At 43.3% G+C, this 15,321-nt stretch overlaps 1 protein-coding gene across 1 annotated transcript; it reads left to right on the top strand.

Annotated features, from left to right (window-relative positions):
• Positions 1-7,107: 7,107 nt before the first annotated feature.
• Positions 7,108-9,891, top strand: LOC311612354 (sodium- and chloride-dependent GABA transporter 3-like). Its single transcript, XM_084865234.1, has one exon. It carries the CDS (start codon positions 7,646-7,648, stop codon positions 9,443-9,445), a length of 1,800 nt encoding a protein of 599 aa, XP_084721360.1. The 5' UTR covers positions 7,108-7,645; the 3' UTR covers positions 9,446-9,891.
• The last annotated feature ends 5,430 nt before the right edge of the window (positions 9,892-15,321 follow it).

Below are 15,321 nucleotides of genomic sequence, written 5' to 3'. Positions count from 1 at the left end.
ATTATAGATTCCCCCCCCCCTTCATTCCCATGGACCCCCTCCACCCCACACCTGCCCCCAGGCCTTCACCACACTACTGTCTGTGTCCATGGGCAAAGCATATTAGTATATGTATATAAATTCCCCAGTTAATCTCTCCCTTTTACCCACCCATCGCCAAACCGCCCTGAGATGCCTCAATCTGTCCCATGCTTCTATGTCTCTGGATTATTTTGTTCATCAAATTCCATATATGAGGGAGATCATGTGATACTTGTCTTTCTCTGACTTAGCATAATACTCTCCAAGTCCTTCCATGCTGTCTCAAAAGGTAAGAGGTCCTTCTTTTTTATAGCTGCATAGTATTCCATGTTATAAATGTACCACAGCTTTTTATCCATTCATCTACTGATGGACACTTGGGCTGTTTCCAGATCTTCACTATTGTAAATTGTGCTGCTATGAACATAGGGGTACATATAGTCCTTCTGATCGGTGGGTTTCTTAGGGTATATTCCTAGAAGTGGGATCACTTGGTCAAATGGCAGTTCCATATTTAATATTATAATAAAACTCCATACTGTTTTCCATAATGGCTTCACCAGTCTGCATTCCCACCAGCAGTGCACTAGGGTTCCCTTTTCTCTACATCCTCACCAGCACTTGTCATTTGTTCATTTGTTGATGATAGCCATTCTGATAGGTGTGAGGTGATACCTCATTGTCTTTTTAATTTGCCTCTCTCTGATGATTAGTGACTTTGAGCATTTTTTTTCATGTCTCTTGGCCATCTTTGGAGAAGTGTCTGTTTTGGTCTTTTACCCATTTTTCAATTGGATTATCTTCCTTTTGTTAACATATGAGTTCCTTATATATTATGAATATTAATCCTTTATCAGATGTCTTAATAGCAATATGTTCTTCCGTACAGTGGGCTCCCTTTTCATTTTGTTGATGGTTTCTTTTGCTGTGCAGAAGCATTTTATCTTGATGTAGTCCCATGTGTTTATTTTCCCCTGCACTAGAATGTGTATCGGCAAACATATTGCTGTGAGACATGTCCAGACTAGATTTAATAAATGAATTTGGCAACATAGCAGTATACGCAATTAACACCCAGTAATCAATGGCATTTTTATACATCAACAAAGAACTCTCACAGAGAGAAACTAAAAAAAAAATCCTAATTACCATTGCAATAAAAAGTTAAGATACATAGAAATAAACTTAACCAAGGAGGTAAAAGACTTATACTCAGAAAACTATAGGACATAAAAAAAAGGGGGGGATAGAGGAAGATATAAGCAAATGGAAGATTAATGATCATGGATTGGTAGAATCAACATCATTAAAATGTCCACACTACTCAAAGTAATCTATGGATTCAATGCAATCCCTATTAAAATACCAACAGCATATTTCACAGACCTAGAACAAACACTCCAAAAATGTATATGGAACTAAAAGAGACCCTGAATAGCAGCAGTAATCCTGAGAAAGAAAGGCAAAGTTGGAGGGGGTCACAATACCAGGTATCAAGTTATACTACAAAGCCCCGTAATCTAAACAGATCAATGAAACAGAACAGAGAACCCAGAAATTGACCCAAGCCATTATTCTCAATTAATACTTGAAAAACAAGGCAAGAGCATGCAATGGAGTCAAAGCAGTATCATCAATAAATGCTATTGGGGAAATTGGACAGAAAGTAGACCACCAAGTTACACCATACACAAGAATAAACTCAAAATAAAATACTCTTAATAAATTATGCCAGCACTAGATTAGATATATATGTGCCATGCTCTGAATGGAGATTGGTTCATCTGGAAATGAAGGCTTCCTGATCCTCAGTCCAGGGAGGGGTGGCTGAATCAAAATATCCTGAGCTGGACTAGCAAAGGCCTCCCACACCCCTGAACCTGAGGAAGGGCCCCCAACTGCTCTGAATTTCACAAGACAAATGCAGTGCTGTGCCCCAGGATCGGTATAAAAGCTTGTCTGAAACTATGTTATTTTGCACTTTTTAAAATATGTTTTTTATTGATTTTGTACAGAGAGAAAGGGAGAGATATAGAGAGCCAGAAACATCGATGAAAGGGAGTCATCGATCAGCTGCCTCTTGCACGTCCCCTAGTGGGGATATGCCAGCAACCAAGGTACATGCTCTTGACCGGAATCAAACCCAGGTCCCTTCAGTCCCCAAGTTGACGCTCTATTCATTGAGCCAAACCGGTTTCGGCTATTTTGCACTTTTTTATATTTCTATAATTTTTTTCATCTGTATGTGGATTCCCATCTTCTATCTCTGAACTACCAGAAGAGAAATGGAGACTTTCCAAGACATTACAAAGGAAGGGTAGACAGGATTTGATGATTAATTGGGTAAGAGGAGGGTGAATGCTGAGAAGGAGAATTTAACAAAGTTCCAGTGTTTTTAACCTGACTACCTTAAATAGGCGAGGAAGTTGGGGCAAATTTTAAGGAGAACTAGCCCTTACTGGGCCTATTTTTAATGTGCTGAGTTTGAAGTGAAGCCTGGATGGTGGAAGTGCTAAGGAGTGGGGAGATGGGTTTGGGGACTTCCATAATGTCCTCTCCTATGGTGTGGACAATTGATGTTTATCTGAACATACTATTGGGTCGGCAACTAAGTAATTGCGGATTTTTAAAAGAAAATCAAAGACAATTTTTTCATGGAACTAAATAACTTTATTCTGTAATGTATTGCCCATTTTGATCAATGACCTTTTGCCATCTTTCAGGCAGCATCATAATCCCACGTTCAAAAAACTTCTGGTTTTTATTAGCAAAAAACTGAATCAGGTACGATTTGACATCATCATCATTATTGAAATTTTTACCATTCAAGGAGCTTTGTAAAGATCGAAACAAAAAGTAATCAGATGGTGCAAGGTCAGGACTATATGGTGGATGTGGCAAAACATCCCAACCAAGCTCCATTAATTTTTGCCGAGTGACCAAAGATGTGTGTGGCCTTGCATTGTCATGATGGAATACAACACCTTTTCGATTTGTCAATTCGGGCCGCTTTTCTTCAACTGCATTGTTTAATTTCATTAGTTGTTCAATGTAGACATCAGAATTGATCGTTCGGTTGGGTGGTAAGAGTTCAAAGTAGACAATTCCTTTGTAATCCCACCAAACTGATAACAAAACCTTCTTTTGATGAATATCAGCTTTTGATGTTGTTTGAGTTGGTTCACCTGGCCTGCTCCACGATCTTTTCCGCTTGATATTGTTGTAAACAACCCATTTTTCATCGCCAGTTATCAGTCATTTTAAAAATGGATCATTTTCATTACGTTTCTTTAGCAAATCGCAGCTGCTAATGCGTTGCGTTAACTGTGATTCTTTCAGTTCGTGAGGAACCCATGTATCGAGTTTTTGAACATAGCCAAGTTGTTTTAAGTGATTTTCAATGCATGTATGTGATACATGAAGCTTCTCTGCAATCTCACGTGTTGTACTGTGACAGTCCGAATTGATTATTGCTTTGATTAGGGCGTCATCAACTTCAACTGGACTACCAGAGCGTTTTTCATCTTTGAGTGAAAAATCACCAGAACGAAATTTGGCAAATCAATTTTGACACTGCCGTTCTTTTAAGGCTTCGGCACCATAAACAGCACATAACTTTTTATGAGCTTGCGATGCGTTTTTCCCTTTGAGGAAATAAAAAAGCAAAATATGACGAAAATGTTCCTTTTGATTTTCCATTTTTCAACGAACGCCAAACGAAAACTACAAAACAGATCAAAAAACTTTTTTTACTGATTAACAGCTGAATAGCCAACTATCAAATAACAAAATGTGTTTTACATTTGTACTACGTCTGCAAACCTAAAAATTCAACTGAAGCCATATATGTGTGAAACCCGCAATTACTTAGCTGCCGACCCAATAGTATATGCAAACATAGCTTCAACCAGTCCTCCAACCAGATATTGATATTTCTCTCTCTTCCTTCCTCTCTCCAAAATAAAAACAAACACAGACAAAAAACAGGCTCTTAGGTTCAATTCAACTCAACAGTCACTGGTGAGAACATACTCTTTTATTTTTATTTTTTATTTTTAAAAATATATTTTATTGATTTTTTTATAGAGAGGAAGAGAGAGTGATAGAGAGTTAGAAACATCAAGGAGAGAGAGACATCCATCAGCTTGCCTCTTGCACACCCCCTACTGGGGATGTGCCTGCAACCAATGTACATGCCCTTGACCCGAATGGAATCTGGGACCTTTCAGTCCTCAGGCTGACGCTCTATCCACTGAGCCAAACCGGTTTCAGCTAGAGAACCTACTCTTTTAAATTATTCTTATTTTTTTACTCTTCACCCAATTATATGTTTTTATTGATTTGAGAGAGAGGAAGGTAGGGAGGGGGGAAGAGAGGGAGAGGGAGAGGGAGAGGGATTGGGAGAGGGAGAGAGAGAGGGAGAGAGAAAGAAGAGAAAACTAACAATGATGTGAGAAACATCAGTCTGTTGTCTCCTATACACAACCCTCTCCCCCTACCCCCCCATCCCGAAATCAAACCCAAAACCTAGGTATGTGCCCTGACCAGGAATTGAATACACAGCCTTTTGATGTATGGGACAACACTCCAACTAACTGAGTCACCAGGACAGAGCTTTGAGAAACTACTTTATGCAGGCTTTCCCCCCCCCCACCCCCCTTGGAAGCCATTTCCCAGACAATGTGCTTTATTCTCTCCTAACCAGGGGGAGGGGAAGGGAGAGGGGTAGGAAGTACATTTTTCAGGTTACAGAAACTTATAACCATGTACTTCATAAAGAGTAATTTCATCTTCATGGTAACAAAACATTTCAGTCGAGTAAACTGCACCCCCACCCCCACCCCAACCCCAGCATTCGGTGGAAAGAATACTTTGTTAGCTTGATTCAGATTTGCCCTTTTTTAGCTGGTAGTGCTAGCACAGTGGAGTGGGTTAAAATGGAGGGAAAACAGGGCTATGCACCAGCACCCCTGGAGGTTGTAGCCCCAGTTTGAGTAAAATAGCTTGGCTTTTTCTTCCTAATTCTTGAGAATTCTCCTGATAATTTGCTCAAAACCAACTAAACTCAGCATTCTTTAAAGATGAGAGAATAATGCTTCTTTTGGAGAGAGACGGCCAATTGGAGAGAAAGTCAAATGTTTAACACAAACTGCAATCTCAGAGCCCCAAGCAGGAGCTCTCTCAGTTCTGTGCCAAACTCCTGCAACCTGGAGCTTCCAGGCTCAAGGAGCTAGCCTGAAGATGGTCACCAAAAGGTTGGTTTATGAGGATTCCTTTTGTTGTGGTTAATCCTTACCTAAGGATATCGTTCCCATTCATTTTTAGAAAGAGAGGGGAGGAGGTAGAGGGAGAAGATGGGAGGGAGGGAGGGATGTGAGAGAGACACATAGATTGGCTGCCTCCTGCTCCTGCCCCCTGGCCAGGCAGGGATTGAACCTGCAACCCAGATGCATGCCCTTGACTGGGAATCAAACCCAAGACATTTCAGTGAGCAGGTGGCGCTCTAACCACTGAACTACAGTGGCCAGGGCTAAGAGGATTCTTGTAAAAAAAGATGAACACAGACACACCTCTGAATCTTGGTTATCAAAAATTACAAGTGTATGAAGCTGTACCATGGAAAGACAGGAAGAAAACCATGGGAAAATCAGATTGCATTTGACTGTAATTGACAGCATATCACTTGTACTGTTCAATCTTAAAGCAACAATGATGGGGAAATCAGATCTGGGTTGTTTTGTGTTTGTTGTTTTTTGTTGTTTTTTTTTTTTTTTTTTTTTGGAACACCCTTGAATAATTATTACAAATATAAACTAAAATCTCTAGCAACAACAGGAGGGCCAAGGTTTGAATTTTTAGCTGTTTCCTGAGGGAGCAGGCAGTAGAACAAAGAACAAGTCAGTAAAAATGCAGTAATAAAAGCCAGAAACATCACAAAAGGGCCCAGCAGTATAATCATAAAAAGGGTCAAAGCAGGAAACCCTATGAGGAAGCAAAGGGGAAACAGGAACAGTGCAGGCAGAAGAATGTACACTGAGAGGCCCAGGACAATCACGGGGCTTTTGTTTTTTGTCGGTTAAGCTAAAGAATGGTCCTGAGAGTGAATTGCAAAGGAAAACTCATTTTTCTCACTGAAAACTAAGTTCTCCAATCATCTAGAAGTGAAGGCGCTGACACCGATACAGAAAGGCTCATTAACAATATTTGTGCATTTCTTTGCAATACTAGAAATTGTTGAAGGCTCAGCTAGTCCGTTGTAAGGTTTAGGCTGAATGCCCATAAGGTAGCTCTTCTACTCTAAGAACTGGAGATTGTATGAGCAAAGTATAGAAGTTGTAAAATATGAAATTTAATTTCAAAGCACATATCTATGACTCAGTCCATTATCTGTGATAATAAAAGCGTAATATGCTAATTAGACCGGACATCCATCTGGACAACCTTCCAGACAAAGCTGGGGCTTTGAGGGAAGGTCCCGGGTGCTAGCAGCTGGGGGAAGGAAGGCCTACTCTTGCACAAATTTCGTGCATCGGGCCTCTAGTATATGTATATAAAGATGATGCTGACCAGGAGAGCATTTTGAAAATATCACCTAATGAATTGTAGACAGGGAACTGGTCCTTAAAAGTTACCGTGTGACTTGGAACAAATCACTAAATCTCTGTGGGCCTCACTTTTCCCATCTTTGCAGGGAGGGGCATAAGGGTTGGTATCCTAACTGGAGTGAGGGTGTGAGTGAAGGGAAGGATGCTGCCTGTACTTGGGGTCAACCTAAATCCAGGGCTGAGTTCTCAGCTTGCAGATTCAGAAACTGCATTTTTATCATTTCACCTGGCAGGAACTGATTTACCTGGACTCAAAATGGGCAAATTTGCTGATCAGGTCTCACTTTGCTTCACTTTCTCTGTCTACAGGGGAAAGCTCATTGCATAGAACCTGCCTCCCTCTTGGTGGGGAGGGCCTCCCAGAAGGAATGCTGCAGGGAGAGGGAGAACTAGATAGACCCAAGGAGCTGGATCATCTGAGGAGGAGAGCATTCCCCCCCCCCTTCTCTCTCTCTCTCTCTCTCTCTCTCTCTCTCTCTCCCCCCTAGACGGTAAAAGTCTCTATCTGTCTCCACACATACACTCTACCCTCCTGCCCCTGAGTTATATTTCATTTTTCTGCCAGAGTGATCTTTCCAAAACCCAGATCTGATCATTGCCAAATACATATCCTCTACCACCGCCGCCATCACAGCTGCAATCCTTCAGTGGCCTCGCTGAAGAAGAACCAAAATCAAGTGCACACAGCTACGCATGATCCACAGCCTCATCCCATCACTCCACCCAACAGGACTGGCCTTTCTCAGTACCATGCGCCCACATGCTCCCTCCTGCCAAAAGGCCTGTGCATGCACTGATCCCTCTGCCGGGGTCACTCTTCCCTCCCTCCCCTCTTCCCCACCTTGGTTCCTGTTCATTCTTCAGTTCTCAACTCAAGGGCCACTTCCCCAAGGAAGTCTCCTCTAACCACTCTAAGTTAATCTGCTCTAGTACAAATTTTCTAGGCTCCTTGCTCCTATCTTTTTAAAAATGTATTTATAGGCAGAGCCGGCCCAGCGCACCAGGCAGCCAGCGCGGCCATGACGGCAGAGAAGGCTGCAGAGGAGGCACGGGAGCCTGAGGCGCCAGGGGGCAGCCGCGGGGTTGCTGCGGCGGCCATGCGGGTCCCGCAGGACAAGGCGATCCACGAGCGCGGCCACTGGAAGAACAAGGTGGAGTTCTTGCTGAGCATGGCCGGGGAGATCATCGGGCTCGGCAACGTGTGGCGCTTCCCTTACCTGTGCTACAAGAACGGAGGAGGAGCATTCCTGATTCCCTATGTGGTGTTTTTTATTTTTTGTGGAATTCCCGTGTTTTTCCTGGAAACGGCTCTGGGACAGTTCACAAATGAAGGTGGCATTACATGTTGGAGAAAAATGTGCCCTTTATTTGAAGGCATTGGCTATGCAACACAGGTGATTGCGGCCCATCTGAATGTATATTACATTATCATCCTGGCATGGGCCATTTTCTACCTGTGCAACTGCTTCACCGCAGAGCTCCCCTGGGCCACCTGTGGGCACGAGTGGAACACAGAGAAATGTGTGGAGTTCCAGAAACTGAACATGACCAACCACAGCCATGTGTCCATGCAGAATGCCACCTCTCCTGTCGTGGAGTTTTGGGAGCGCCGGGTCCTGGCCATCTCAGATGGGATTGAGCACATTGGGAATCTCCGCTGGGAGCTGGCCTTGTGTCTCCTGGCAGCCTGGACCATCTGCTACTTCTGTATCTGGAAGGGGACCAAGTCCACAGGAAAGGTTGTATATGTCACCGTGACATTCCCCTACGTTATGCTTCTGATCCTCCTGATCCGAGGGGTCATGTTGCCTGGGGCCTCCGAAGGCATCAAGTTCTACCTGTACCCTGACCTTACCCGGCTCTCTGACCCACAGGTCTGGATAGATGCTGGAACGCAGATCTTTTTCTCTTATGCCATCTGCCTGGGCTGTCTGACTACTCTGGGAAGTTATAACAATTACAACAACAACTGCTACAGGGACTGCATCATGCTCTGTTGTCTGAACAGCGGAACCAGCTTCGTGGCCGGCTTTGCCATCTTCTCTGTCCTGGGCTTCATGGCATGTGAGCAGGGGGTACCTATTGCCGAGGTGGCAGAGTCAGGCCCTGGCCTGGCCTTTATCGCCTACCCCAAGGCTGTCACCATGATGCCTCTCTCCCCACTGTGGGCCACCTTCTTCTTCTTGATGCTCATCTTCCTCGGTCTGGACAGCCAGTTTGTGTGTGTAGAAAGCCTTGTGACTTCCTTGGTGGACATGTACCCGAAGTTCTTCCGGAGGGGCTACCGGCGGGAGCTGCTCATCCTGGCCCTGTCGGTCATCTCCTATTTTCTGGGCCTCGTGATGTTAACGGAGGGTGGCATGTACATCTTCCAGCTCTTTGACTCCTATGCCGCCAGTGGGATGTGCCTCCTCTTTGTGGCCAACTTTGAGTGTGTCTGCATCGGCTGGGTGTACGGAAGCAACCGCTTCTATGATAACATCGAAGACATGATTGGCTACCGGCCGTTGTCACTCATTAAATGGTGCTGGAAGGTCGTGACCCCCGCGATCTGTGCGAGCATCTTCATCTTCTTCCTGATCAGGTACAAGCCCCTCAAGTATAACAATGTCTACACCTACCCTGCCTGGGGCTATAGCATAGGCTGGCTCTTGGCGCTGTCCTCCATGCTCTGTATCCCCATCTGGATCGTCATCAAGCTGTGGAAGACAGAGGGGACGCTGCTCGAGAAATTCCGGAAGTTGGTGATCCCCAGTGCTGACCTGAAAATGAGAGGCAAGCTTGGGGCAGGCCCACAGACGGTGATGGTTAATGGCTGAGATGCCAAACTCAAGGGCGATGGGACCATTGCAGCCATCACAGAGAAGGAGACGCACTTCTGAGTGTCCACCTGCCACCTCGGATGCCTCTGCTTCCGTCTCCTTCCCCGGGTGTATAAGAGAATATCTGAAAACGTACTTCACCTAATGATAGAGGCTTGCTCGGTTTGCACAGGACTTATTAACAAGTTAATTTTAAGGTGGTTGTGTGTATACTGTTTTAAAGTCACATCCCCTTCCTCGCCCCCAATTATCATGTAAGTAACGTGACAAAGAGTTAATACTGTACAGGGACTAGCAGAATCTTGTACTAGGACAATTTTAACCAGCGTTTTCTAGGGGTTAAGAAGAAATGTATCATAAAAAAAAATAATAAATAAATAAATAAATATAAATAAAAACGTATTTATATATTTCATTGATTTTTTTTTTTTTTTTTTTTTTTTTTTTTTTTTTTTTTTTTTTTTTTTTACAGAGAGGAAGGGAGAGGGATAGAGAATTAGAAACATCAATGAGAGAGAATCATTGATCAGCTGCTGCTTGCACACCTCCCACTGGGGATGTGCCCACAACCAACGTACATACCCTTGACCGGAATTGAAGCTGGGACCTTTCAGTCCAAAGGCTGTTGCTCTATCCACTGAGCCAAATGGGTCAGGGCTCCTATCTTTTATGGCACAGAGCAATGATGCAATTTACAATTACCCATGTGAGTATTTGAGTAGATTATAAACTCCATGTGGGCAAGGGATAGTGCATGCTTTTGCTCACCATGTATCTCTAGCCAGCCTGGCTCAGTCAATGTGTGTTGAATAAATGAATGTTCATTACCTTTCTCAAGGTTAGGGATTCATGCATTCATTCAACAGATTCTTAATGATCATCCATGGTTCCCTATCTATACTAGGACACCAGCATCCTCTGGTTCTCATGAGGACCCTTCTAGACAGGGGAGAAAATGTGTGATAGTCTAATTAATTAGCTCACCTTTTCTTTACTTCAAACAGGCCCCCACCCTTTCACTGTGATATTATCTTATACAAGATGCAATTAATTGGATGAAACTGGGATCGACCCTTGAAATCTGCCTTGAGTACCATTCTAGGTTCTCATTCAGTTTTTGAAGTCCTCCCACACCCCTTATTTGAAGTATATGAGGATCCAATGAAGTTTGCAAGGTGGATTCTACACCTTATGGACTGAGACGCCAAGAAATGAAGAAATTTACTCAAGGTCCCATAGCTTCTGAGGACCAGGTCACACCGGCAACATGTGTATTTTTAACTTCATACCCACATTTGGGGGGAACAAACCCAGTTTGAGGCTCAAGACCTCACATGCACTGACTACTATGAATTCTATTGTTCATCTCAGTGGTACAAGTTTCTGGTTCTATGATTTTCTTATTCATATGTAATTACTATAAGGACTAAGGGGAGGTGGCCTACTTGTGAGTGACACCTCCTTAACAGGTCAACCCAACATCCACTGATTCTCTAGTGGTGTGTTCCAAAATTGGGTTCTGTTCACACAGAACTCTGTAGGATGAATTAGCTAATTTTTCTGCATACCGCTTTTATTCATTTCTTCCCATTTCTTTAACAACCGGGATGCCTTCCAAAGGACTAACATTAGTGGAAACACTGATCTCTCCGTGGGCTGGCTTGTTGAAATGCAGATTCTGATTCAATAAAGTTTGCAGGGAAGCTGAGACTCAAGGAAATGCCAGTATTGATGGCCCCCAGGCCACACTTTGAGGACCAATGTATTAGAAGCTTTTTTTTTTTTTTTTAAACCCTGGAAGGATATTACATGGGGTTAAGATATCCCCATCAAAAAACTATCCTAAAATATTTTCATTTTACTTTTTAGTCTATATTATTCTGTCATCTTTGAATTTTATTTTGTAATGAATAGTATCACTTCTTGGGGTCAACCTAAATTAAAATTTTAAAACGAAATCAAAGATCTTAGCTTTGTGGGAAAGCACTTCTTAAAGTTAATCAAGGCATAAATAAGCATCTCCGTTTTCGCTTTCACTGTCAGATAAAAATAATTACTTGGCAGCTTTTAGAAACACTTGATTACTCTGACTAGCATTAATGGCTTCTGAAGTCTGAATAATAGAGTTGGGCTGAGGACTCAGAGTATAACTGAGGATCTCTTGCATTCAAACCTTTCATTGTCCGGCAGGAAATGCCTTTCCCATCAGGCATTACTGATCAAATACTCACAAAAAAAGCCTGAAAGCCTAAAAATGAATAAGCTTGTTTAATATTCAAGTCACACCAGGAGCAGCATGGTCACCAAGAAGAGTGGGTGGGAGGTGAGAATGGAGCTGCTTCCTTCTGCCTTGTCTGCTAACTCGAGAGGAAGAGAGCGAAGATCTAGCTCATGGCGGCCACATTTACAGGCCATGAGTCGTTATTGACTTGATTTATGCTTTAATTGGCTTCTAGGCCCATTCCATCATAGGTCAGAGTGGACAATCTCTTAATCTCAAGAGGGACATCATTCAGTGCCATTGTGCCATTGTCTTAAAAGGGACCACAATCAGTACTAGGGGGATTGCATTTCCAGGCGCTGTTCAGGTGCTTTCAAATGTGAGAGCAATGCTTTAATAAAAAAAAAACCCACAAAAAACAGTGTATACTCAACTGGGGTAAATGGAGATGTCTTGACTCTCAACTGCCTCCTGGTGTGGGACCTAGGTAGATGGAAGCTGAATCTAATAGAAGAAAAGAGTCTGGCTCCATATGTCAGGATGAAAAGGAGAGTGAGCTCTTAAGCCTTCCTCTGTTTCTGTGGCCAGTCCTTCAGTCTAGGCCTCCATCTCTCTCAGAGCAATTACGCGAGCACTTCTAATAGGTCTCCCATTCCCGCCCTCCTCCCCTCTACTTAACACAGTGCTTCCTGATCAATATTCTTATACATAATTGCTCACAGGACATTCTTGGTCAACATCCTCAGTGGCTGCTGATTACCCACAGGGTAAGGCACATTTTCCATAGGTATCTAAGGCATCCTGTATGTGACCTTACCTTGTTTGTCCAAACATGTCTTACTCTTCCTCAACACAAGTTCTCCACCCAAGCCAATTATCCCAAGTAATGGCTCCACCTTACCTAAGGCTCTGTGCCTCCATATCCTCAATATGGACCAAACTAACATCTTACTGGGTTGTTATAAATTAGATGAGTAATACATATAAGATGCTTAGGACAACGACTGGCACATGAGAAGGGCTTGTCATGGGTTGAATGGTGCCTGCCACCCCCAAATATGCCCATGTCCTAATTCCTGGAAACTATGAACGCTATTTAGTAAAAGGGTCCTGGGTGGCACCGTGACCTGGGGCAGCAGGGCGTGTCCACAGGGCATACCCTCCTGGAGCCTGGCCTCCGCTCCACATCAGCCAAAGGCTTCCTCTTCATTGTGCCTCGCAGGCTGAGAGGGAGCTCATAGTAACCCAAATCCTCAAAGAACACCTCCCTTGAGCTACCGCTATCAAAATCACTGACATTTCAGGAGGCTCTGCGGCAACAACAACGAATGAAATCCAGATGGAATCAGAATGCCAGAAGAGGCTTGTCCCAGCAGTACCGGGCAGTGAACCAGTCACTAACAGAAGAAATCAAAGGAATTGCATGCATTGCAGATATTTACCTCTGTTCCCAACCACTGGCCTCACCCCAGCTGCCTAGACACTGCTGCCTAAAACCTTGAATAAACTTGACCATTCTTTCCTAAGCATTTGCTAAAAAAACGGTATCTAATTTGTTCATAGACATTTCCATGTTATAATTATTGGATGCGTTACTTATTTAGATGTTAATGAAAAGCAGCAGGCAACTGGAAAAAAAAAAAAAAGAAAAAAGGAAAAAGGTTCTTTGCAGACATAATGATGGACCTGGGAATGAAAAGATCATGGATTATCCTGTTGGGCCCTAAATCCAATGACAAGGGTGGTAATAAGAGACGCACCATGGTGACCAAACAGACCGAAGACAAGCCCGTGCAAAAACGGAGGCAGGGATTGCCCAGGAATGCCAACGGCCACCAGAAGCTGAAAGTGGCAGGGAAAGGAATGTCCCCTGGCCTCTGCAGGGAGCACAGCCCTGCCAACACCTCGATTTTAGACTTCCGCCTCCAGAAGTGGGAGAAAATAAATGTCTGTTTTAAGCTACTAAGTCTGTGGTTTGTTATGGCGGCCACAGGACACTAACACAGGGCCCCTTACATTTTAGCTGTTATTATTAATTAACCCCCAAAGGTGCCTTTTCCTCTTCCTCTCAGCATCATATATATATTTTTTTCTTTTCAGCATCATTTTTTAATCTCACTGTTCTCTTGGAGTGTCTGGCACAGTTCCTTGCAATTAGGAAATGTAATTAAGTATTTATTGGAAAGCAGGAAGGAGGGCAGAAAGAAAGGAAAAAATGTCTGTCCTTACCACTTGCTTGGTGCTAAATACCCACAATGACTTTTCTGACTGCCGTGTTCCTCGAACTCCAGTCTACGTTCATTCTGCACTTCCCACCTGCCACCCTGTGATGCACCTTTGTGTGTCCCTCTCTCCACAAAGCTTCTAGAGGACAGGGATAGTCTATATTGTATCGTTCTCCTTCCCCAGGTTCTAGCACTTAGTAAGTCAGGCATGTCTGTGACAATCATAATAATCACATCGTCATAAGCAGTCCACTCATTTGTTAGTCATTCTAGCATTTTCCCCAGGCTTTTTTGCATGTGCTGTGTCTTAGTCAATGCTAGCAGCTTGCTCTTTGGGTTAACTGCCTTTTCCCACCGACCCAGAACCTTCCAGGCCCAAAGGGGCAGCAAATGAAAGATGAGCTTGAACAGGCTAACTCTTCTACTGAGATGAGCAGACTCTAGGCCCAGACCTAAAAATCTTCTTCTTACGCATACCAAGATGTTGGTTTTCCTGGTGTTCCTCACAGTAGAATTACTCTGGTATTTGTTTGCTTGTGACCCTGTGTTCTGTGTGGCCCTCATAATTCCTCGTTTTGGTGGGGGAACCCCTACACTGCAGGGCATCAGCTCAGCCTCAAGCTTCTCCCAACAATTATTCTCATGGCAGGTCATGTGTTTTTCCCCTTCCCAATTCCAAGTACCACCACTTGCTAATACTAGATTGACTTAAAAAAATAAATAAATAAATAAAGGTCCTGTTGTGTGGACATATTTTCTAACTTGGAAAAAGTTCCAAGGAACTCCAGGTACCCTTGACCTAGATTTACCTATTCTTAACCTTTGTCCCATTTGCTTGAGCATTGCAGTCTCTCTTTTCCTCTTTTTTGAACCACATGAGGGTATGTCATATACATACATCAGGATCCTTCACCCCATAACACGTTGTGCACTTCCTTGAAAGCAGGAATATTCTCAACATAGCCACTTTACAGTGACCAGCTTTATGAACTTACATCGGTACTATGAGCTAACCATGTCTTCCGTAGCACTGTCCACACTCCCCACTCCTGTGCAACAGGAAATCTAGGGTTATACTTGCATTTATTTGTCTTTGAATCAAAAACATTTCCTTAGCCTTTCTTTAAATTTTGTGATGTTGTCTTAAAAACAACAACAACAATACTCTCCTGTTGCATTTATCTGATGATCCAGCATTCTTGGCTGGAATATTGCAAAATTAACGATTTGTCCCTTAAAGGGTATCACAGCTGGAGGCACACAATACCCATCTGCCTCTTGTTGGTAATGTACGTTTTTCTCCCCATCAAGGTATTGCTTAATTTCTCCACTGGGTAATTTTTCCCCCCTCCCTTGAACTAATAAGCAGTCGCTGGGGAGATACTTTAAGACTGTGCAAATATCTTGTTCATTAACATTTCTCCCTT

This window comes from Pipistrellus hanaki (genome assembly GCF_964339955.1).
Source record: "Pipistrellus hanaki genome assembly, chromosome: 18".
In the NCBI taxonomy this organism is placed as follows: Eukaryota; Metazoa; Chordata; class Mammalia; order Chiroptera; family Vespertilionidae; genus Pipistrellus; species Pipistrellus hanaki.
The sequence above is the reverse complement of the archived record's forward strand: the minus strand, read 5'-3'. Positions and strand labels throughout refer to the sequence as shown.

Bases quoted from the DNA above. Each gene is read 5' to 3' on its own strand.
- LOC311612354 (XM_084865234.1), top strand. From the start codon at position 7,646: ATGACGGCAGAGAAGGCTGCAGAGGAGGCACGGGAGCCTGAGGCGCCA.